General features: G+C 38.0%; 1 protein-coding gene across 1 annotated transcript in view; it reads right to left on the bottom strand.

Moving 5' to 3' along the window:
- Positions 1 to 800: 800 nt before the first annotated feature.
- The window catches only part of cacna1ba (calcium channel, voltage-dependent, N type, alpha 1B subunit, a), a gene marked incomplete at both ends in the record, with an annotated part of 146,297 nt that continues 121,173 nt past the window's right edge, over positions 801 to 25,924 (bottom strand). The window contains 21 exons of the mRNA XM_079816016.1: positions 801 to 1,331; positions 3,109 to 3,311; positions 5,780 to 5,990; positions 6,508 to 6,546; positions 8,477 to 8,587; positions 8,675 to 8,801; positions 8,917 to 9,056; positions 9,291 to 9,418; positions 9,860 to 9,967; positions 10,835 to 10,940; positions 13,746 to 13,842; positions 15,009 to 15,136; positions 16,109 to 16,259; positions 17,240 to 17,331; positions 17,496 to 17,561; positions 19,429 to 19,545; positions 21,809 to 21,892; positions 22,561 to 22,671; positions 23,440 to 23,604; positions 24,667 to 24,868; positions 25,648 to 25,785. Of these exons, the coding sequence (XP_079672142.1) occupies positions 801 to 1,331; positions 3,109 to 3,311; positions 5,780 to 5,990; positions 6,508 to 6,546; positions 8,477 to 8,587; positions 8,675 to 8,801; positions 8,917 to 9,056; positions 9,291 to 9,418; positions 9,860 to 9,967; positions 10,835 to 10,940; positions 13,746 to 13,842; positions 15,009 to 15,136; positions 16,109 to 16,259; positions 17,240 to 17,331; positions 17,496 to 17,561; positions 19,429 to 19,545; positions 21,809 to 21,892; positions 22,561 to 22,671; positions 23,440 to 23,604; positions 24,667 to 24,868; positions 25,648 to 25,785 (3,055 nt within the window). The remainder of the gene's footprint in view (positions 1,332 to 3,108; positions 3,312 to 5,779; positions 5,991 to 6,507; positions 6,547 to 8,476; positions 8,588 to 8,674; positions 8,802 to 8,916; positions 9,057 to 9,290; positions 9,419 to 9,859; positions 9,968 to 10,834; positions 10,941 to 13,745; positions 13,843 to 15,008; positions 15,137 to 16,108; positions 16,260 to 17,239; positions 17,332 to 17,495; positions 17,562 to 19,428; positions 19,546 to 21,808; positions 21,893 to 22,560; positions 22,672 to 23,439; positions 23,605 to 24,666; positions 24,869 to 25,647; positions 25,786 to 25,924) is intronic.

Here is a 25,924-nt window from a genome sequence, read left to right as displayed (position 1 = left end):
AATCGAAAGACCTGACAGTATAGTGAAGCCGTTAGCGATTTAAGTGAAACCGTTCGTCTTTACAATACAAAAAGCACATAATGTATAGATAAAATATGTACAACAATTTGATATAAAACAAAGTACATTATGGTTGTCAAAGGTTTCACACACAGTGATATGTGCGAGGAATGGTCATCAGCAGCATAACGAACAATCTGCTTTTCGCAACAGTGTGAAATAACGTGTAATTCTCTTAGATGGCGATAGGGGGGGCACTGCTATTGTGCGTTTTGGAAAGAAGAAGAAAACATTGTTGTTTGCATTTCCAGCCACTTCTGTAAAGGTTTCGCTCCATCAAAGCTACATCTATAAAGCCAAGGTAACATTTTCATGGGCATATTTGCATTTTGAGTGCGTCTCAGAGGCTTGCTTTGAAGGAAACCGGCTAGAGGCCCATTGCGGTCTACATATGTAGCAGTGGGTCACTCTTTTCCCAGGTTACACAAGCACATTTTGGCATCTGAAAGGCAAAGATTAAGAGAAAGAGCATGTTTTTTCACATCAACTGTGAACATTTGTAAAGAGACCACACCCATCAACTATTTAGCCTGACTGCAATACATCAAAGTCGGGTGGGTTGGCGCCTTTTTAAATCACATCTGCTGCTTGGTACATGTATGTTTTATCCCCTGGATATTGAAAAAACAAATACATGTATTACTGCATTTAACACCACCCGCAAAATAAGAGATGATAAAACTCATCATGGTTTGAAAACAAAAACATCATTTGTATGTGTTGTGTAAATAAAAGCCATGCTAGCACCAGTCGTCCACCTCTGCCTCTGGGTAGTACTGCCGTGCCCGTCCTCTGCTGATTCCGGTGCCCGCGGTGAAGTGGTATCCGTTGGGAACCCCGCGGAACTGCTGTTGGGGAGGTGGGGGAATCGCCACGATCGGCATCCCTACAGTCTGGGCAGAACGGCCCGTCTCAGGGCTCGGATCCTCTTGGAAGACAGTGTAGGCTTCGGGCTGGAGGCCAGCAGGGTGGTCCGGGGGGCCCAAAAAGGGTTCTGAGTTAATGCGACTGACGGGGGCCGGCGAGCTGGAGATGGAGCCGCTGTATAATAGGGCGTTATGCTCGGACAGACCGCGGCTCAGCCTGCCGGGACTTGGGGGAAGCAAGGTGGCCTGAGTGCCCAGAATGGGCACAGGGGAGGAGTTGGCAGTCCTGTAGGCCACGGAGGGACGAGGAGTAAGGGGGGTCTGGGGCAGCTGTCTGCGCCCACGGCTTGGAGTGCTCGCCCCTGAGGTCAACAACACCGGGCTCCCCTTAGCCCACCCACTGCCCTAGATGAAAATTAAACAGGCAAATCAAAACAATAAAATGATGAGGGGAAAATGCCCAAAAGGTTAGACAGGGACCAGGAGCCAAAAAAAGGAAGGAAGGAAGGAAGGAAAAGTAATATGTTGGACAAGACAGCAGAAAAAGATGGAAGATGAATAGGACAAAAATGACAGACAAAAAGAAAGGAGAGAGTGAAGATGACAGTGAAGACAAAGAAAGAAAAGACGGACAAATGCACAGAGAAATGGTGTGGAAGAAGAGTAGAAAGAGAAGTGAAAGCCTATGAGTGGTTGCACTACAGCCAAAGAGAAGAGAAACTTTGTTTATATCACAAAATGTTAAACACTTTATAAGAAGAAAAAAACTATAATAATATCTCATTATCTTCATGGCTTGAGTAGGAATGGTTAGTGTTTCACAGCAGCTCTTCAAACACACTGTGTGATTGGTGCCCTGAGAGCTTTAGAATCTGACAGCAGCCTGTGCAGAGGAGTCTAACTGTATTATAGCCTCTTTCTCCACTTTAACATCTAAAATATGTAACGCTAAACTGACTTTACAAGGCTGACATTTCTATAGTGAGCCTGTAATACTTAATATGATCTTAAAAATTAACTTCAGACAAATAATTTGTCATTAGACCAGAAAAACAATGCAAAGTTGGGGTTAGCCACTTCCAGTTATTTTAGTTTCACAAAAACAGTATGTTAATAGCGTAGCGTAAATAGTTTCAACGCTTACTGCACTTCGTTACTCTTCTCATTATAGCAGCTAATAAACCGTAAGTTTTGCACATTTGTAGAAAATAGCTTAGTTCTGCATTGAAAAATAAGGTGGATGCCTTAAAGGAATATTCCAGGTTCAATACAAGTTGAGCTCTACTTCTACAGACAATAATTAAACTGGTCCCTCAGTCTGTAAAAAAAAAAAAAAACACTTTTACATTAATGCAATTGAAAGGCATGATGTAGATTTACTATAATTAATGATACATAAAATACGCTTCATTATTATTTAATATAATTTTTTGTAATCAACTGTAATTAATGACGACAAAAAAAGTTTGCTACTACCACAGCTTGAGAGAATCCTAAGCCAGAAACTCAGAAACACTGAGGTTTTAGCTGAGATTTTAGACCATGCATAGAGTCTATTGAGTAGTAAAGAAAATATCTAGTTACTGACTGGATCTTCTACTTTCTGGATATTATGTTATAGTTATTCGTGGAAATTTTCTCCAGTCCTTTGCAAAAAGTTATGTCACCTTCTTTTCTGTTATCCTTGCACGTATCATGTGAAGAATACCAGATTATAAGATCATAACATGAGTTAAAAGAGACTGTTTCATCATATGCCATTTCATCATATTAGTCCCATGTTATTGTGTACAATATATTAAAGTCTTAAAAATGTGTTTCAAAACAGTGTTTATTTTAAAAATCTCTTTCCCCATTGGCTTCCATTGTAAGTTTACAACTGTACAATTGCTTTTTGTTTGTTTTTCTATATTAAGGGACACAGATGCTGTCCATAGAGCTTAACTTGTGTTTAACTTGGTACATTTCTTCATTACTGTATAATGCATCTCGGCACTTACCACAGATTTCAGATTTCAGCCTTCATCATTATTTAATTTGAACCTTGTCTCAAATCCCTAAGATGTCTTTCATTCATCACACTCATCAGATCCTTTAATTTATACCCTGATCATTCTCCAGTGTCTAACCCCTGACCCAACCTTTAATTTTAACACATGTCCCTGTCCTGTCCCCGTCGCACCTGCTTGTTGAGATTGCCTTCCTCGGCCTCACTGGGTGAGGTGGCACAGCTTGCCACGGCACACTTGCTGGGACAGTGTTCCCGACTGCCATAGCGATCACATGAGTAATACCGCTGCTTTTCTGCGGAAGACGAATGGTACTTCCTCTCGTGGGAACGCCCCCGGTCATGTGACCTCTCCTCTACGGGGTCAGCTGCTGTGCCTGAGAACCGACCAAAAATATGCAGGAAAGAAAGGCAAACCATTATTTTTTTAATCAGTACATCTTATCTGAACAATAGAACTATGTACAGAAGTATTTAAGAATGATTTTTTTTAGTAGTAAAAAAAAATAGTTTTGTTCTTGTTTTTACAAAAAAAATTCAAAATTCAAATTCAAAATATTATTTGCCAAATGAAGTTAGAAAAACAAACTGAATTCAAAGGTACACTATATTGCCAAAAGTTTTGGGACACCTGCCTTTACATGCACATGAAATTTAATGACATCCCATTCTTAATCCATAGGGTTTAATATGGAGTTGGCCCACCCTTTACAGCTATAACAGCTTCAACTCTTCTGGAAAGGCTTTCCACAAGGTTTAGGAGTGTGCTTATGAGAATTTTTCACCATTCTTCTTGAAGCGCATTTGTGAGGTCAGGCACTGAAAAGAAGGCCTGGCTTGCAGTGTCCGCTCTAATTCATCCCAAAGGTGTTCTATCGGGTTGAGGTCAGGCCAGTCAGTTCCTCCGCACCAAACTTGCTCATCCATGTCTTTATGGACCTTGCTTTGTGCACTGGTGCGCAGTCATGTTGGAAAAAAAAGGGCCATCCCCGAACTGTTCCCACAAAGTTGGGAGCATGAAATTGTCCAAAATGTCTTGGTATGCTGAAGCATTAAGAGTTCCTTTCACTGGACCCACCCACTTTTTACGACCAATGATATTGGACCCACCCACTTTTATCGTCTCTAAGTCAGCACATGGCCTGTTTAGCTACCCCTAACCAATAAACACGTTAGACGCTTTATTTCCACTTTTCTAAAATTGTCTTCATTTTTATTGAAAATAAATGCCTTTCCGATCTGATATGTGATGGGAAAAGGAAGTAGAGCGAGTTCGGCAAAATGCGGATTCGAACCTCAGGACGATTTGCGTAAAAACTTGATGCCATGCATCTTACCCCTACACTATTATAGCTGTAAAGGATCCTGTGTTTTCCGTAATTTTGTCTGGCCCAAGCAGACGTTTAGTGAACAAGGCGGTACTTAATGTAAATGGCATCTACTCCAGTAAAAATTTTCTGAGAGAGGACCCACCCACATTTTTTTTTCTTCCGACGCCCATGTTTACACCACTGCATCCCACACTTTGCATTGCACTTGGTGAAGTAAGGCTTGGATGCAGCGGCCATGGAAACCCATTCCATGAAGCTCTACGCACTGTTCTTGAACTAATCTGAAGGCCACATGAAGTTTTGAGGTCTGTAGCCATGGAAGTGATTGGAACACCTGAATTCAATCATTTAAGGGGGTATCCAAATACTTTTGGCAATATAGTGTGTTAATATCTTACACAATTTTGCTTTTGGGGTAAATTCATCTTACTTTGAAGTTTAGATACAGTAAAAATTGTTTTTATGAAAATCGATTGCTTAATCAGTATTTTAATCTAAACATCATTAAAAGAATATATATATATATATATATATATATATATATATATATATATATATATATATATATATATATATATATATATATATATATATATATATATATATATATATATATATATATATATATATATATATATATATATATATATATATATATATATATATATATATATTTATAAATATATATACATATAAATAAATAAATAAATAAATATTACTAACCATCATATTCACTAAGATTTGTGCTTAAATATTGTTTTTGCCAAGTGAGGTAATAAAAGCATTTATTTCTCTGAAAACATGTCTTAATATCCTAAATTTGCTTCTCAGGCAAGATATTTAGATATGTTTAACAAATAAAATAAAATGTTTTGTGTGAAAAGCAGAACACACGGCAATATCCGCTAAAGAAAATTTTGTTTTTTTTAACAACTGAGAAAAAGGAGCTTTTATTTTAAATTCAAGATGAATTATCATCTCTGAACATAAGAAAAGGTCAGGAATTTTGACCCCCGGACGATTTTTAAAAGAAAATTAAAGGGAAAACAAAACAAAACAACAGGATTTCTTGAGCTATTGAGCCCTGCTGTGGCAGATCCATCTCTCACAGTCTCCCCTCTCCTCTGGATTTCACATTCTTCAACAGACTCCAGTAAAAACCTGACTGTCTCTGAATTTTTCTTCCCTATTCTCGATTGGCCTGCTGAGAGGTAACCATAAATTAGCAGGTCATGGACCTGCATGTCTGTCAGCCCCTTTTATCTGGCTAATAGAGGCCAGCTGCAGCCGGACGCTCTCACACCAGGCCCTGCTTCTGCACTTAACCGATCCTCGACACAGCCCGTCTGGGTTTAGGATCAACTGAACAAACGTAACAAGAAATCTCCAGAGAGATCCGTAGATGAAAATATTGAGCAGCTTTTCTTAATGCAGTTAGCTTTTGAGTTCTTGTTATTTTTACTACTACTACTACTACTACTACGTTTATCTAATGGCAGTGAAAGTGTATTTACCTGTAGCTTTGTGTTGGCCAGTAGGCGACCTGTCAAGAGATCTCTGTTTCTTGTCTCTTTCCCTGCGATGATGGCACCGGTGATGATGGTGATGGTGATGATGTCGTTCTTGAACAGGTTTCTCCAAAATGTAGTCATTCAGATTCACCTCCTGAGGGCGCTGCGGTGCAAAAGTGGATGCGGAGCGTCTCATGGGGGAATCAGGAATGGGCTGAGAAAGAAAGCATGGGGGTGGTTAGATGAAGTCAGATGAATGCTGTTGGATATTGTTATCTTGGAATATTACAAGGAATGTTGTACTGAAATTGCCTATAATAAGATTGTCTTGTATGCTAAACCTCCATTTTATCTCAGATGCAACAAAACAAGGATGAACTCCAAACCGCGGTATGGATCTAAGGGATCATTATGGTATCAAAGTATCAGAGGCAGTGTAACATCTGTAGCAGCTGAGCTAAATCCATTTGAGGAAACACTCATTTCGGGCTTAGACCCTCAATTTATGCTCCCATCCACAGGAGCGTTTTAACGCTGTGCCTCCTAATCTGTCTGAAATGATCAAAGGTCACTGACTCTTGAGTCACAGTACTAGACTTCCTTTGATTCCTTTGACAGACCTGTGACTTAACTAAAAACATAAAAAATGTTACCTTGGATTCTTATCTCAAAACTTGTTCAAGTCAAGAATATATTCCTATTAAATTTAATATTTTAAAAGTTGACCATACTTCCAGTAAAGTCCCAGGAGAATGACGAGAATGACTCCTCTGATGAAGCACGTCAGAGGATAAAATGGAGTCCAAGGGCAGAGAAGACATGGAAAAGAGAAAAAAAGCATATTGCATGACTGTAGAGAAACACATCAAGTCATGCCCATTTTCTTGGTTCTGTTCAAATGAGTAACTTGTTTACTTCAAAGTGTGTCATTTTTGAACCAGTAGTGGAATTGCAAATAATGAAAACATAATTTATGTTTGGAAATAATTTTTTTTGTGTGCAATATTTAGTGATACTAGTGGCACATACATTTTTAGGCCAACTCAGAAGTTAGTATCTTCCAACAAAAATGATTAGATTAACTTTTGGGTTATTGCAGAAAATAAGCTCCGAGACCAACAAAAGTTTAAGATTTTTTTTCCCCATCAAGATAATCTTCACAAATCAACACAGCTTTTATGAATTCCGAAGCCTAAATACAATTGTCAGAAGTAAAACGGCTATAAACATACTACAACAGAATTCAGCCACCACCACTAAGTAACTGTCTTTTTCAAGTAAGATCTAAAAAAATCACAAGTGAGGTATTACTGATGTATTTTATGTTACAGAATAAAACATGAAAATATCTTGAGCTCAAAAAACCCATTGACTTATAACGGTGAAAACTGAAGTGCAAAAATGCTACCTCGTTTTAGAACTAATTTCTAACTTGAACACTTTGAAGAAAACAACACTGAAAACCCACATCTGTAAATGGACAAAGTCAAAATATTGTTCTGAATGCTTAAAAATGGTTTGTGTTATTTATTTATTTTGATGCAACCTAAGCTTATATCATCTTTTATCATCCATCCTCTTCTATCCATCCATGACAAACACAAGTCATTCCCCTTAAGACACACTTGTCAATCATAATGTCTTTGCAGATCTTCCACATATCATAGTTATGCAGAGTTTCTGAGTTGTGGTTTAAATGAATATGTGTTTGAGGCTGTCATTTGGCTCCTTACATCCGCTGAGCAGAAGGACTGGACATGGCCAGGAGCCAGTGGAGAAGGGATTTCCCCCGCAGATATCAGAGGGATTTGGCCATATTAGCAGGTGCTGAAACATTACATTCAGCATCTAATGTCTTTTATCGGTTAGACCAGCACTTTAAAGAGATTTGGTTTTGGATGAGAATCAAATTTGGAAGTGAAATAGAGGCACTCAGTGAGCCTGAGCAGCCCATTAGCACTGGAGAGGTGTGGGATAGGTGTGATTTGATAGCATGAATATCCTGATGAGTCTTAATGGACGGATTGTTTTTTGCAGAGTACAAATGGAATCTGAATGTCATACTCGGATGATTTTAGATTAATTTTTCCAATGATGCTGGCGTTCTGACATTAAGCAAACCGAATGTTAAGATCCAAAAACAATACAATCCATTAGAAAACCCATTAGCCTTTTAGCCAGTTCTGTGCAAATTACATTTAAAATACAAGCAGAAGAATAACATCCAGTATTCAAATCAAGATGGATCCATCTCAAAGTAACCAAAAAGTAATCTCAACTTCTTTCTTGAGAGTCTACTTATTCTGACAGTTCACTTCCTCTTAGTCAGAACAAGCCAAAAAACAAAATGATCCTAGGCTCAGATCTGGCAACCTATCAATGACTAATTGTATTGTGTTACTTCCCCTGAGCCCTGAAATAGGACGAATGTCCAGTTTTCACTAGGCTGGGTATGCAACAATATATCAACATGTGCTTGTTCTAGGAAACAGGAGTAAGATTATGTATTAAACTATAGGAGGCGTAAAGGATGTATATGTATATGTCTTGCGGCATGAGTATAAGTTGCTCTAAACCATATACAAGAACCATATTCCATTTAATGACACATCATTTAACAATTATTTGAATATGTACAGTATGTGCTTTTAGGCAAGTCAGGGAGAGGTTTGACTGCAAAACCTTCACCCAATAGAATACCTGCATCTCTGCATTGAGTTTTGGCATGGATACCGCACGTCCTTGGCCCTCAAGGCCGCCAGAGGTTGCTGTGTTGGCACTGTTCTCCATCTTCTTCATTTCTACTGACTCCTATTATATGCACACAATAAGGGATTGAATACGCATCAAAGAAAGACACTTTGTGTCAGTGAGAGTCAATGCTGTTATTTACAGCACCTGGGCAGTGTCTGCATTTGAGGCATCCTCTGATTGACCTCTGGACATTGGCCGTCGTTTAGACCGTTGGACCTCCTTGGACTTCTCTGAGGCCCAGGATGAAGATCCTTTAATAGGGTTGTCAAGACTGGGCATGGAATTTGACAGAGGAAAGAACATTTTAGAGTAGACACACTTGTCATGGCAAACAGGTTAATCCAAGTGTGTACTGTATGTGTATGCAGGAGGGATTGTATGCTCACTGTGTGCGTCCGTTATTGAGCGTGGTGGAGCTGGGTCTGGTCTGAGCTTGAAACTCTGGGGCCAAATCTACACTGTTCATGCCCTGATCTTGTATGTGAGTTAGTGGGAGAATGGGCTCTAAGAGAGCACTGACTTTATTCTTCAAACAGAGAGAATCAAAACACACTGTTATGAATACAAAGTGCATATTTTTGTAACTGATTAAGACAAAGATTAGACTGTTCTTTAAAAAAAAAGTTTGTTCTAAAGGCTTACACTTGGGATTTTAGATGCTATATCATTTTCAATATAATGGTTCTAATTATAGTTTGATGACTTTAATATTATTTTAAAATGTGCAAAACGTTTGACTAGTAGTGTAAATATGTATCACCTGAGATCCAGTTCCTGCCTGTTCCTTCTGCTGCTGTTGCTGCATCTGAAGTCTTCTGGCTCTGTTCTGCTTGTAATAGTCAAAGATCATAAGAGCTGCATACACCTTCCCCACTGTAAGCTCATTGGCTGCAAAAGAGACATATGCATCTTTTAGAAGTTTTACTGCTGACCACTAGAGGTCACTGTGTATTACTTGTGTTTGGAGATCTGTGCATATGCAAGTGGTGCTCATTAGAGAGTCAATGGTGTCCAGCTCCACCTCTCAGGATGTCAAATGGGGTGGAGGGATAGAGCTGTGGGTAGGGTTAGGGTGTGGTTGGATATTCTAGCTCCACCCATTAGGCCCAAAAGTCTAGTGAGGGGGAGCTAGACCTAAGCTCCACCTATTTGCTCTGCAGTGAACAGCCTCTGCAGATGTGAACTTTACCTGCGTTCTGTTTAGATAATTCATAAGTGTGTGCCTGTACCTCAGTGTTAGTCTTGTGATATGTGGATGCGAGTGTGGAGAGCATTTGCATGGCAAAAGTAAGAAAGAATCTCCTGGGTGATGATTCATTATGTGTTTACGTTTGTGTGGAGTGACCAGCAGGTCCATAGTCTTCTGAGACAGGTTTGGCCAGACTGTAGCGAGCTCCTTCTTCAGTTCTGCGTCTGACAGACGTTGGGCCACCATGCCTGTGGAGAGATTCATGAACACAAAGGCAAAAGGTTAATACGACTACATAAATTACACAACTGGGTCCTGTCTATTATTGGGGTGTTTACAAGTCCTGTAATATTATCATTATTATTAATCAATTATTTAAGTTCAGTGAATTTAGAGCAATGCTTTGAGATAATTTAGTCAAGTCAAGTCAACTTTATTTATATAGCACTTTTAACAATGTAGATTGTTTCAAAGCAGCTTTACAGTGTTAAACAGGAAAATAATGCAGCATAATTTTATTCAGCTGTATAGCCATTCTGGAAAAAACGCTGATGTCATCAGTTCATTTCAATTATCATACAGTGACAGTGTGGGCTTTAGATCAATAATTAGATCAGTAATTTAGTTTAAATGGTTAATTTAGTTTATTAATTAGATTTATTTCGATGTATAGTTGAAAAAATTTGTGTTCTAGAGTAGCTAGAAACACTCCTTTCATGTAATAATAGGAAGAAGAAATTATTTAAGTTCAGTGAATTTAGATCAATGTATTTCAAGACAAAACAGCTTTGCTGAGGGGTTGCTTTGAGATAATGTAGTGAAGCTAGAAAAACCCATCCATTGCCAAACATTCAGAGAGACACAACAGATGCCACACACACCATCCCACACACATTGCTCCGATAAGTGGAAATGGCACTGGCTGCAACAGAACAGATCACACTCTGAATAACTGAGTAAATCTCTCCATCATGGCACTAATTACATTTGGAGTAATATGGAAAAGAGAAAGACAGACTCTCTCAAAGGAGAGGGAAGGCTGAACAATTATCTAGATGCTAATTTATACAATAATTACACAATCATTTAGACAATAAAATGGGTACCATACTGACCTGATGCCATTTTGATCTCCAGAGCAGTGCGGATCAGAGCCATCAGAGTAGAGGTGAAGTGCACACTGTTGTCATCTGCAATGGGCATGTTCATTTTAACCAGCCGCTAGGGGGAGCCATTAGGTTCATTAGTGGGGTAAAAACACTTCTCAAAATCAGCATCATCCAGAACATCCCAAAAACTCCAACAAAAAAGTTTGTGTGCGTCTGAGATTAGACTTGGTTATATCCTTTTATTGATTCAATTCATATATTCCATGAATCAAGCAACAAATATACTGGATCCTAATGCAGAATGCTGTTATAATCGTAGCGTTTCAAGCACACAAACAGTTTTGTTCACATAAAGAATAGGAACGTACAGAATCGAACATTCACATTCACTGCTAAAGGCTACGATCTGCAACCAAAGTGCACTGGTGATAAACCGACACCGACTCGAGAGTAAAGAAAAGCATGAACACATAACCATCAGGGGTTTCAGAGGATGTGGGAGCTCGACTCTGGGAGTTACTAATCATCAAAAGTTCAGCAAATAGCTGCTTTTCAGCTGTGGCCTTTTTAAGTCCAAATAATGCTAAACACACCAGCAACTTTCAACTGGATCATTCTGACAATACCATTGTAAAAATAGTAAACAGCAGGTCAATTGTGTAATTTTGGTTTAGAGTCTCAAAAATGATACACTTTATCTTTAAAGGTGCACTCAATTGCTTGCTTATATTGCACTAGAAAGCACTTACTGTATACTGACACCTAGTGGTGTGGATGTAGCATTTTGGTTACAATGCATTTGTAAAAATGCTCTAGATTAGTAGTCAGTCATTAATAATTTATTAAAAATTGTCCAATAATTGGGTGGGTTGCAGAGATAAAATAAGTAGTATTTGGCTGGTCATGTGATCTCGAAATGTCCGACCTCATAAGACGACCCACTCCATGTAAACTAAAACAGCTTTTATCAGAGTGAATGCACATGATTTCAAAAGTACTATTAATTTCTGTATGCTTAAAACTTTTTAAAGAGGATATTTGTAAAGATTTAAATATCTGAGTGCACCTTTAAACATGACATCTCTGTTGTATCATGGGATGTACAGGTGTACAATAAGGTTAAGTGTGATTCACTGTGAAGAGTTGAGCTCCCCTGAGCAAAGAGAGCATACATCTACTAGCAGTAGCAGTGCAAAAAGAAACAGATCAGAATGAAAAAAAAAAGATGGACAGTCTCACACAGACATACATTCTCACATACTGCAGAGAGAGAAAAAAGAGAAAAGGCTACAAGAGAAAGGAAAAACAGAGAGGAAATGGTCAAGTGGATGAGAGATAGACAGCACAAGCAAGACCGCCAAGAGAGGAAGAGAGGTCGAGTGCATAGTTCTTATGACTGAAAGCAACTTAGGTTACACACACACTGCTCCATGAAAACAAGGGTGAGAGGGGGGTCCTTTCCTATTCTAACACAACATAAGGGCTCTAAGAGGTTTTTGAGCTAAATTTGGGGCCCTTAAGTGAATCCCAGACACAGAAACCCGCAAAAAGAGCAATTGGCCACATTTTTTATGTAAATTGAGTTTACATAAAATATTTTGCAATTATAATGCATATAATTGGTGCAGAAAATCATTTTTGTAATGTCGTGCACAAACCCTTACACAATGCAACTTTTGGTGCACATTTTATACACATGAAGTATGACCATAGATACATTTGAGATTTAAGTTTCTCTTGTTTTTATTATAATTAAACAACCTAGGCTGATTGGAAATATGTGCCTCTAACCACATTTTTGCAAAATTCAAAAGTACCTTTATACAGTAAATACAATCCATAGCCGTTTCCAGCTGAAAATACCACTAGAGATAGTAAAACAATTACATTTTATTCCTTTTCACGTATATATTATGATTATGGTGCAGATTATCGATTAAAAAAGCCTTTTTTCATGAGGTTCCTTGCACAATACTGTTATGACCTCAAAACACTTTTGTCATAGCACATGATTTGTAAAATAATACTGTGGCAAGCAGCGAGGCCAAGGGACTGCGAGAACGGGACGAGGCCGGTGGTGTGATAATGAGCGCCAGCTGCACGCCACACCGGTCTCAGGCCTCACGGAGGAGCTCGGGCGCATAAAAGGAGGAGCAACCACAGTGAAGGACGAGAGAGGACCAGGCCTGGATTTTACGTTGTGTTTTGTTTATGTTTTATTATGTGTGTGTGCGGCAGACGTCCGTGAGGAGGCTGCCGTTTTTTACTTTCATTTTGTGTTTATTTTGGATTAAAGTATTTTGAACGTTCGCCGGTTCCCGCCTCCTTCTTCCCATATCAACATACTCCGTTACAAATACATTTTGACATTTGTATCAAATAATCAGCTCCATATGTATGGCTTTTCTGACATAGTAAACTTGCTCGGTAGGTCACCTGGCAGAGTATTAACCTTTTAGCGCTGCTCACTGGAATTTCCTAACTGCTGTGATACGTACATCAAGCAACGCAATAAAATGTTTCCATATTCACATTAGGCACTTTTATTGGCGCTACTGGACATTTAATTTTAAAAGTGTTTTGAAATGTGCAAGAAATGCATAAATGTCGACACAGGCACATATTTCCAATGCGACTGGGTTGTAATTAAACACTAAATGGACTAAAGATCTGCAGTCATACTCATTATTAGTCTGTGACCATCCCTAATGACACAGGAAGTGGAGGGGAACTCTTGAATAAAAAGAGAGGGGGGAGGGACTACACCAAAAAGATTAGAGCGTGGGGAGAGAAAAATAAACAGTTAAACAAAAAAACAAGGGAAAACACTGCAAGAGCACAGAGATTGGCTGAAGAATAAGCCAATGGGAAGACAGTACGAGCAGGGGGGAGTGGGGGGCATGTGAAGTTGAGCTACCTTGTAGGCGATTCGTGGAGGGCATTTCTTTCCCAAACCTAAAGGTGGGGACATGTGGAGCAGCATCTCATACATATCGAGGTACTTGATACGGCCACTTCACAGTGCAGACAACGCAAAAAAAACAAAATAAAGAAAAGGATGGGGAGTTAGAGAGACGGGAAGAGAAACAAGGGGGACAGAAAGTAAACCAAACAAGACCAAATGAAAAAAAGACAAAACAAATAACAGATGACAAAAAACAGAAATCTTTTGTTAATTAGATTTCCAAGAGTGTCATGGACAGGGATGCCATCCTGGCCTGGAAGGGTCAGAGATGGATCCCAAAGGTTAGAGGTCAGAGGTGAGAGAGCTGTTCCCTGATAAGGAGAGATGGAAGAGGTGAGTGAGATGACACGAGGAGTGGATGGTGACAGAATGGCTGCATTGTTTGGAAGATGTCTGCATCTGCATGCTGAGACATCAGGGGGAGTTTCCACTTTCAGTGCACAGAAACAAAGGTTTCAACGCCAGTTTTCTGTTCTGTTCTATTTCATTTGAATGGTTAAGATAGAAATGTAAAAATCAATATGGTTTGATATTGTAGCATCAGTTTAGTGACAAAACCTTGAATTGTTAATACTTGTCATAAAAGTTCCATTATACCCAAGTAAAGGAGGTTTTCGGTTTATATGTGGCGTTGAAATCTTTGTTTCCCATCCAGAATCATTAACCAAAGCCAGTCAAATCTGGTGGGGCAAGTGCTTGTGTGTAGGCAAGTCATCTGAGCACAGCCATTCAAGTTTGGGTCTCTGGGCATTTGCACACAGAGGCCACACGGGTGGAAGAAGTTGCTTGGGTTGCAAACCTTGTATGCTACCCTATTAGGGCAGTTCTTCCCTAAGCCAAGGGGGGGCGAGATAATTCGCAACAAATTGTACATATCCTTATAGGAAATCCGTCCGCTGCGGAAAGAACAAGCAAAACATGACACATACATGAAGTAAGCTTGGAGAGCATATTTGTATTGTGGACAAGATGCGGATAGGAGAACAGGATCCTATTCACATCCAGACCACAATTCTTACGGGCATTGCGTGGGAGGTCTTCAATCACACATATAGAATAAGGGGGAACATTTAGCATTTATTTATGTGGTCTAACCTGAGAAGGCCTTTGAGCCCTAACAGAATAATTATCCTCTCAACTGTTGCCAAACTCAGTTACTATATTTATCACAAGAGTAGGTCTCCATCTGGCGGGGGAGTGCAGGTTGAAACATACCATGCGGCTGGGTCATACTCCGCCCACACTCGGATAAACTCATCCAGGTGGTGAGGGCCCAGGATGGAGGAGTCACGTGTCAGATATTCAAAGTTGTCCATAATGACAGCCACAAACAGGTTCAACATCTGGAGAAAGTGGCAGGAGAAAAGACTGAAGGTCACAGAGCAGGAAAAACAATCTGAAAATATCTGGGAGGTTAATTGTAAAGTAGGGCTGGGTAAAAACATAGATTTTCCGATTAATCATAATCTGAAAAATAGTCCATGGCTGCTTTGTCTTGAGCACTGTGACAAAATAACAAATTTTAAAATCAATAAAATATTTTACCTCATCTGTGAATGTGAGTTTGTAGTCTGCATTCAAAAACAGCATGCACCAGTGCAGTCCGATTGTCGAAAAATTACTCTCATGGATTTATAGTGTTCTTTTTATTGAATCAACAACATAGAAACTGACCATTGTAGCCCAATAGTCCTTCAATTATTTTTCTATTTAATAATTTAGAGTTAAGGGGTGGTCACACTAGATTTTGTATCATCCAAAATGTCAAAATATACAATCTAATTCACTTTCTTGCAATGTTACAAATCTGCAGCTTCAACACACTTTGAATAAGATTGTATATTTTTTAATTCAGCTAAGAGGCTACACCGTATCAACGTATACATATTTTATTGGTCACAAATGAATATTTGAATTTGCAGGTCAAAGTTCAGCAAACTTGAACTTTGCAACGCAGCGAAATGCAAAACTTTGTTTCCAGTCTGAAGCATTCACATGCATGTGAATGGAAGTAAACGGAGTGTAAAGTGTAGTGTGATGAATCAATACGAAACATTACTCTGTAAATATTTGTAACTGAAAAATACCCAAATAAATCACAATTGAATTGAAAGCATATTGAAATCAGAATAAAATCGAGAGCTTGCAAATCAAACCGATTCCCAGCCCTATTCTAAACACAATGGAATATTTCAGACATGTTCAGCTGTCTGTTTTTTTTTTTTTTAGATAAACAATCAAGCAGTTTTTGGCAGTAGGATGTGATGACATGCTACAATAATGATGAGCCTGTTTTGGCTGGTATGAGCACTGACCAGGAAGGAGCAGAGGAAAATGAAGGAGACAAAGTAGAAGTAGGCAAAGTCACTCCCGCACTCCTTTCCATGTGTGCCTGATTTTTCGTCACAGGTGCGCTCACTCAGACAGGACAGCATGATCTCATGCCAGGCTTCACCAGTGGCGCTCCTGCAAGAGACACGAAGATGAGCTAACTGAAGAAACGCTGCATCCGCTATTAAACCCAAGAATGACTGTCAGAGAATATGACAGAGACCGCAGCTGATGAGAGAAGTGCTGATATTTAAAATTACAGTTGAGCCAGATTTCATTTATAACACTGTTGTCACACTGATGTGCTGTCTGTTCATGGCTCTCAGCTCAGATGAAGCTTCAAGGTAATGAACATAAGGGAAAGATGGTAATTTATTTATGAATTTCATTAGGAAATGTTTTTCAAGCATTATGGCTGATACTCCAGATGGTACTTTAAATTAAAATCTGACCAAAAGGGGCGACCAGAAAGAGAAATAGGCAGAGAGATGTGAACACCGTGATACAAAGCACTATATCTATCTATCTGAGGATGGATGGATGGATGGATGGATGGATGGATGGATGGATGGATGGGCAAACAGGCATGCAGACAGATCCTTTGATTCAGTAAGGTAACACCCAGATGTGTAATAGGAAATGGCCCTAAATAGATCTCAGAGTTCTTAGATGATACATGAAATGAAATCTCTTTTTAATATAAAGGTAATCAGACAGAGCACAGCGTAGATCTTTGGCAGCCCTATAGCTTGAGATCAGACTAGGTGGGCTGTAGTTAGGCCTTTATTTTAATACTTTATACATTAATATTTTCTGCGTATGAAAGATCTTGATCAATTATAAATACAGCTCTCTGCAAAATTCTAACTGCATTAGACAAATGTGCACAATTAATTTTGATATCAATCAAAGTCTAAATATAGTGATGAGGCTAAATATAGTGTTCAGAAGCAGTATAACAGTAGAAACATTCTTAATCCATAATCCTATCTGAACTTCATTGAAATTTGCCAGACCTTGATTCTGTTATACAGCCCCGGAAGCCTCTCTAAGATGTTCTGCATTGTCAGGTGGCTTTGATTGCATTAGTTAAAGAATAACAGGTGTGTGCAGACCTGAACAACAGCATAAGTGCTTGGAGGAAAGTGCGAAAGTTGTTGTGACGATTGATGGCAGTATCGTCATTTAATTCAATGTTCCCAAACACCTGCAATCACAATGTTAGAATAAACATATTGACATTGAACAACCTTCAGACACAATACAGTTCCTATATTTGAATTAATAAATCCTACAAATAAATACACTCCAGCACTGTAATGACCTTTTAATTACAACCACTGAAGCACTGATATTATTGTAGATAGATACCTGCATGCCAATGATGGCGTAGATGAAAAACAGCATGGCGATTAGAAGGCATACATAAGGCAGTGCCTGGAAAAAAAAAATGAAGAAATTGTTACTTCTTAAAGGGGTGGTTGATTATGATTTCACGTTTTTAACTTTAGTTAGAGTGTAATGTTGCTGTTTGAGCACAAACAACATCTGCAAAGTTACGACGCTCAAAGTTCAAAGAAAAGGGAGATATTTTCTTTTAAAGAAACTGCTTTTTAAAGACTACAACAAGCTTCTAATGGGTTAGTGACATCACTAACCCTGAAATTTGCATAAACCCCGCCCCCAGGAACACGCAACAAAGGCCACGTTGAGAAGAGCAATTAGGTAGTATTGTTGTTGCCATGCAGTCGAAATGCTGTCATTTTCACCCCGATTTTCAGGTCCTCTTAGTTTGGCCTTCCTATGGACGCTGGACTTAGGGAACAATGGTTAAAATTTATTTTTAACTCAGTTCCTGAACATTATAATCCAAATATAGCTCTCTGTGCTGCACATTTTACAGAAGACAGCTTCCTCAATCAGCGCAATTGTGTTCAATGCCGTATTCGCAAAAAAGCTTGTCCTCAAAGATGGAGCAGTTCCCACTTTAAAAGCAGAAGCTGTTGTTTAATGGCCACAACCTGTAAATACGTTTTATTCTTTGTTGATGGGTTTTCCATTAATAGTTTATATCGTTATGTTTATGCTGTAGCAAGGACGTAAACAAAAGGAAGCTGTTTGGTTCCGCTAGCCAGTTACCTAATTGCTAATTAAAATTTATCCAACAAACACCTACAAACTTCTTTTTAATCCCACTAGCGAACTTCGAATGTTGGTGTTTGTTGGAGTTTAAGTGATTTGTGTAAATGCAGGCACACTAAACATGGTTCTGTGTTTGATTTGGCCAGTGTAATAAATCCATGGTTAGTCTTCATAATGGTCTTATCGTTCAGGTGACAGATATTTGGCTACACTCGTTCTATAAAGACAAAACTAACGGTGATATACAGTCAGTAGCGATCACTATAGATCCAAACTCTGTAATCAAATAATCCCTCGACTGTAGTATAATTTGTTAGAACGATTATATGAAAAGGGCTACAAGACAATTCTGCTGTACTAAAGATTTAATAAGGCTTAAACCATATATATCAAAAGCTGACATAAACAGTAGTAGCATTTACAAACAGCGTATCTACAAAGTATGAGATAACTACAAATAAAAACATACATTCTGAAACGTCCTGTAACAGCCGTTCTTGCGCAGGTTCTGCTCGATACTCTTCACCAGGGTTATTCAAATCGTGCCCTGGAGGGCCAATGCACTGCAGAGTTTAGCTCCAACCCTAATCAAACACACCTGAACATGCTAATCAATGTCTTCAGGTTCATTAGAAAATCACAGGTAGGTGAGTTTGATCAGGGTTGGAGCTAAACTCTGCAGCGCATTGGCCCTCCAGGGCAAGATTTGAATAACCCTGCTCTTCACTAATATTCTCTGGGTCTGATTCGGGCTCAAATTGATAAGGCAATATTGACGCCATTGTTTACAATACACCTGAGCACATGCAACTACCCATAATGGTAAGGGGTGTGAGGTTTCTGGACAACGCTCACTAGGCGATTAGCCAATCACAACACACTGGGCCAGCTAACCAATCGGAGCCCATTGTGTATTTCTGAGGGAGGGGCTTCATAGAACCAGGAACTCATCAGACCGTTTTTACGAGAAGGGACACAGTGGTGTAGAATAAAGGTAAAATATGTGAAAAATAATGTTTGTTTTTTTTTAAACGAATTATGAACTCATGTTACAGTGCACCCTATAAACACAATCAAGCCTTCGACAAAAGCTGATCAACCACCCCTTTAAAAAGAAAAAACAGCCTCCAACAATGAATGTCAAATCAGTTTATTTAGTTACCTTAAAGGATTGGACGAATGTCCAGAGCAGGATGCGAATGGTGTATCCCTGCCGGAGGAGCTTGATTAGTCTAGCTGCTCTGAAGAGCCTCAGGAAACTCAAGTTCAGCAGACGGTCCTGTGGGAAGGCAGGGTTTGTCAATTTGAAAATTCATTTCTCTTAATTTTCTCCTTCAGCACTCTATTGCCCGGTTTCACAGACAAGGGTTAAGCTAGTCCCAGTCTAAAATCCATGTTTGATCTGTTTTAACTGAAAGCAACTTGCACTGATATATCTTAAAATACATCTGTTCCATTGTTTTGTCTCAATATGCACATTAGTAAGGGTTTTTCTAAGGCACGTTTATAAAAGATACTTAAATGTCTTAATTTAACTAAGGCCTAATCCTGGCTTAATCTAAACCCTGTCTGTGAAACCAGGCCTTTATTTCATCTCTCATATCTCTCAATAACATCAGGTTTGTATTTTTGAATCCTAAAACATGCATTACAGTATTTTATAAATCCTTAACGTGATTGTCCAAACCAAAATTAAAATTCTCTCATCATTTACTCACTCTCATGTCACTTCAAACTGGTATGCTTTTCTTTCTTCTGCTAAACACACAACGATATTTTGAAGAATGTTGCTAACGGTTTCGGTTCCCATTGACTCCCACTTTATATTTGTCCATACAATGGAAGTCAATAGACATTATTCAAAGCAGAGCCAACTTTGATTTTTAACGGGAATGAAAGCGAGGCTGTGAGGGATAGACATACATCTCTTTACTGGGTTGTACTGTTATTTAATGTGTTTTTGGATTGTTCTACTGACGAAAGGAAATGTTCCCACATTGGCTGTGGAAAACTATAAGTGTAGGAGCATTATGCAGCATTTTACAGTGGATGCCATTGAAAACAAGTCTATCCCTCACAGCCTCAATTTCACACATATCATGATGATGCTCTGAATAAGGTCTATGGAAACCAACATTCTTCAAAATATCTTCTTTAGTGTTACACAAATGAAAGAAAGTCATACAGGTTTGGAATGAGATGAGGGTGAATAAATGATGACAGAATTTTCATTTTTGGTTGGACTATCCCTTTAATCTTAAAAATTCTCAGATTTCTTCACACTGAACCTGAATTTTAATCTGAGATTCAGTTTAAGTTTTTTATTTTTCGAGTGTCATTAATTAAGTCAGGGGTTCTCAAACTGTGGTTTGCAAAGAGTTTGAATACTAGCTAATAATTAAATTATAACATTTGTTAAATAAATCATTTACAATAAAAGCAATCAAAATATATCTCATAAAAATATGCAATATTTTTTTAATTTTTTTTAACTTTTTCTGTGAACACTAACCAACATCAGAGAACCGTGAATATGCAGATGGTTAATTTATTAACTATAAATATAAAACATTATTTAAATATAAATTTAAAACCTTAGGTGGTTCTTTAAGTATATATTTTAGGTCAAAGAGATACAGCTGACAAAAAAAGTTTGGAAATCCCTGCATTAACACATCCAGACCTTTTCAGAAAATTGACACCGGATTCAGTGTAAAAAATTCTTGGGTAATATTGTAGTGATTGTGTCAAGTAGGGTGTGTTCTTGGATCACTACATTTTGTTGGTCCTAAAACAACAATGCTGACAATCCAGACAAAAATATATTGGACTAACATGGATGTCGATCCACAGTAAGCAGTAGTGAACCCTAATGACTTCAAATAAGACCTATTTACTACATATTCAAAAGACAACCATGGGGTGATTGTGAAAAAGGATTGTGCATTATCTTCAGTGAAGGTGAAGATTTAAAAAGGGAGAACCTTAAGATGTGCCATATACAGTTTGTCTGCAATAGGAAGTTCTTTCATTCCCAGCAAGGTGGATTGACATATCAAAGACAAGAGAGCAACTCACCGTTGTCTATACATGAAGATGTTAAATCGTGGCAGGAGCAAGCCAAGATTTGAGTGAAGACATTTAAGGAACACAGGAAAACAAGAACAGCCATCACGCACAAATATATTTACAGAACAAACACAATTAACATCAGTAGCAGCTTTTGACAATGACAAGGACGTCAAGACATACAGTATAATACAACATAAGACTTGTGAACATCATAAACACAAATCAAAGCCACAAACTAGTAATTTGGTCAAAGTGAGCATTACCAAATGGATTTAGTTACTTTATTACTGTCATTTTATCAGGAAAAAACAACAACACATAGCTCTCTTCCTTCTGTTCATGAGCTAGAGCCAAAGCTATGATGGTTATCCAGCTCATCATCATCTCTGCTGTCTGGTATTACACTTGGTCTAGCTCTGAGACTCTTCTCTAATAGAGCTCAAACACAGAGCTCAATGCCGCCAATTTACCTTAATCTCAGTGACTAAGATGTCAGTGATGCTGCCCAGCACAGTCACAAAGTCAAACACATTCCAGGCGTCTTTCAGGTAATTCTGAGAGGAAGAGAATTAGAGAGATAACTCAGGGACAGGCTGGAGAGCTTACAATTTCACACTCTAGCATAGGAACATTTTACTGTGAATTAAAGGATTAGTTCACCCAAAACTGAATATTCTGTCATTATATAACAGAATATTATACATGTTATATATATCAACCGAACAAAAAAAGGGATATTTAGTAGAATGTCTAAGCTGCTCTTTTCCATACCATGATTTTCAGTGAATCAGTTCCTCAAAAGCTATCAAGTTTTGTTTTTGGGTGAAATATTCCTGGTAACACTTTACAATAAGGTTCATTAGTTACCTACATTAGTTAACATGAACTAATAATGAACTGCACTTATAAACCATTTATTTATCTTTGCTAATGTTAATTTCAACATTTACTAATGCATGATTAAAATCTTGTTAACATTAGTTAATGCACTGTGAACTAACATGAACAGCTGGATTTTTATGAACTAACGTTGACAAAGATTAACTAATGCTGAACAGATGTGTTGTTCATGCTTAGTTCATGTTAACTAATGCATTAACTAATGTTAACTAATGCAACCTTATTGTAAAGTGTTACCATATTCCTTTAATAGGCTTGTAGGTTCAGCTCTTTTTGGACCAAGGTGCATAATATTGTTGAGGGTATCACTGATAATACTTACCAAGGGGCCGAAAGCAATAATCTTGAGAACACACTCCATTGAAAAGAGAGTGGTGAAGACAATGTTGAGATACTTGAGCATTGCATCGTAAGACTCAGGCGCCCCATGGAACTGCAGGTATAAGAAGGTATAACAAAAGGGAAATGTTTTATTTGTTTGAAAGTTAGAGGAGTAAGGAACACTGAAAAAGTAGGACATTTTATTTCTCATTACAAAAATATGCTCATTTTACCCACAAAACCATCATTTGCATGGATTGTTTTACTTTTGAGTATTTTTGTTGTAATTCACATTCTCAATGGTGATGATCTATAGATTTTCCTTACTGTAATGCAGTAATTATTTAACATAGTACAGTAGAAAAGATTATTTAAATTAGTACAAAAATATGATGTACAGTACACACTACAGTTCGAGATCGGTAAACATTTTAATGTTTTAAAATAATCTCTTATGCTCACCAAGGCTATATTAATTTTATCAAATGCAGTAAAAGAGTATACAAATATCTTGTATTTTAAATGTAATTAATAACTGTGATGTTATAGGTGAATTTTCAGCAGTCAATTACTCCACTCTTCAATCACATGCAATATGCTGATTTGGTTTAGAAACATTTTTTAATTTTATCAATGTTAAAAACAGTTGTACCGTTGTTGGTGAATAGAATGTTTAAAAGAATGCCTTGCTCAATAAAAGATTTATTCCTTTCAATATTAATAATAATAACAGTCTTACTGATCTCAGACTTCTGAATGGTACTATAAATACTTTTTATGAATCACTAAATGGTTAGAAAATTAGCAAAATTAATGAATCGTTCAAAGATGTAACTCTCCAAGGACTCTACTGTTACTTAAAGAAAAATGTCCGAATTACCTTCATCATGAGCACCACGGTGTTGAGAGCAATCATGATCATGATGGAGTACTCAAATGGTGGAGAGACCACAAACTTCCACATGCGGTACTGAAAGGAATGCTGGTTCTGTGGCATATAGCGGGTCAGTGGTTTGGCATTGATAGCAAAGTCGATGCAGGCTCTCTGAGAAGAGAAACAGCAAAAGAGGAATTAATTCACAATACAGATACACAGACAAACTAGGCTAAAGTCACATTTCTTTCTCATAATCACAGCTGCCATAAAAAGAGCAGTGACTGTGGAAGATATAGTTTAACCTGTGGAAGAACAAGAAAATAGACTCGTAATTGAGCTGATATTTTTCTGGCTGTTTTGCTGTGAATGTTGATGATAAATGACTTCTCCTGAGGTCTGGGTTTTTACCACAGTTTGTGAGTCATGTTATGCTGGCATATGGAGAGGGAGAGAGTGAAACAGCACAGGCTCTGCAGATGACTGGGCCCGTCTAATGGGTCCTCAGAGGAAATGAGGCAGGAACATCTTGCTGACTGCTCTTCCATGGGGCTGGCGGTTTCTGTGCGTGTCTTTAGACACTGTGTGTCACTGTATGAATGTATACCTGTTTCTGAGTATGTGTTTAGGTGTCTGTGGCCCGCCGCAGGCACATGCATTAATCCTGTCAAAATTCTACCTGGACATCTGCAGCTGTTACCATGGCTGGCTTCACTGTAGGTACCGTATCAAATCACTGAACACGAAAAAACTCCTTCAGTGTTTGTAAGAGGCAAACAAAAATTTATGTTTGCCTCTGTATCCCTTACCGTCAGCCTAAAAGCAGCATTCTTTTTGATGATATTTCGTTCAAATCTAAACTAACTATTTTTTTTTAACTTTCCAATAAACATTATTTTCTATTAGAAGTTATATAAAAATATATTATATTATATATAAAATATACAAATATTATTTGTCCTAATTACTTTTTACCACACCTGCCAAATGCAAGTGAAATTAGCAAATTATTATATTATATTATATTATATTGCATTATTTATTAAATAAACCTGACCTGACATAAAAATTTAATAACAAAATATTGTAATATTATAATATTTTGATGCTGTATTTTGGATTTTATACCAGTTCATAGCTATATTTTTTTCTTCAGGGTAGGATTTGAAGAATGAGTTGGTTACATACTGTGTATTTGTGGGGTGACCATATCTGAACATTATTCAATCCTACCTCATTCTTCTCCAGACTGCACTCTGACAAGGCCTTATCACCCTGTTCCTGGAATGTGATGATTATCAAGGCCACAAAAATGTTGACAAAGAAGAAGGGGAAGACTATAAAGTAGACCACATAGAAAATGGACATCTCAATGCGGTAGCCTGGACTGGGACCCTGGTCCTCAAAAGTGGCGTCTACAGAGTGCTTCAAAACCCTGTGCGAAGACAACATTACACCATTATACCCTAAACTTTAAGATAGCAAGTGCCTAAAGAAACACATGTACATAGTTTACTTTACCCTCAAATTGTAGATCTAAGACAATGTAATAGTATAATCACACTTTGAATGGACAGTTTTAACAGGTTTGATTAATTTAACAGATTTTGTTTAGCAGTGCGGCCAAAGTAATAAACATAAAAGCTAAATTTAAGCATGTGAGTTCCTCCAGATTGTGACAGTGGAACCTGAAGTATTTTTATAAACCCTGCATTATTGAATTACTAATACACTGAAATTGTCTAATTAAATGATTAAAACCTGAGAGGGCAGGCAAGAAAACATTTGCTCCCCAGATAAAGAACAAGCTTGTGAATAACTCGTAAAAATAAAATCACAGACAATTACAATGGCTTGTCCAGCACATTCACGAGTTTGGCTGTGAGTTTGGGCTGATGCTGATTCATGTATGTCTGCCTACTCTGCCTCTTGAGAGCTGTGCTCTACCAGTATCACAGATCCTCAAAGAGCACCACTTCAAACTGATTATGGCTTTTAAAGTGAGAGAATAAAAGGCCACTGAGGGGGTCAGAGGACACACAGGAAGTGTTTGAAGAGGATGGGCTTTTATGGGTTTCTAATCCTTACAAAACATACTGAAGAGCAAATGGTTGTACTATATATATATACACCAAACATACCAATATACCAAAATATACCATAAAATCAGTGATATAAATGTAATAAGGGACCATGAAATGTCTGCTGACTTACGTGGGCCACCCTTCTCCAGTAGAAACGGTGAAAAGAGTGAGAAACGCCCACAGCACATTGTCATAGTGGAACTCATATTTCCTCCATTCCCTTGGCTGGGCCGCCACGTCGTCCTTATCATAATCCAGAAAAAGCCCTCTAAATGCACAAAGACAATGACAAAAGAGACAGAATATAAAAATAAATACACATACATAAATTTTCAAAGCACTAATTAATTAAACCTTGTGCTATCAGCACACACACACACACACACACAAATTAAGATTTTAAAGAA

The sequence above is a fragment of the Gobio gobio genome (genome assembly GCF_949357685.1).
Source record: "Gobio gobio genome assembly, chromosome: 4".
Classification (NCBI taxonomy): Eukaryota; Metazoa; Chordata; class Actinopteri; order Cypriniformes; family Gobionidae; genus Gobio; species Gobio gobio.
This window is presented reverse-complemented; position numbering and strand designations above follow the sequence as displayed.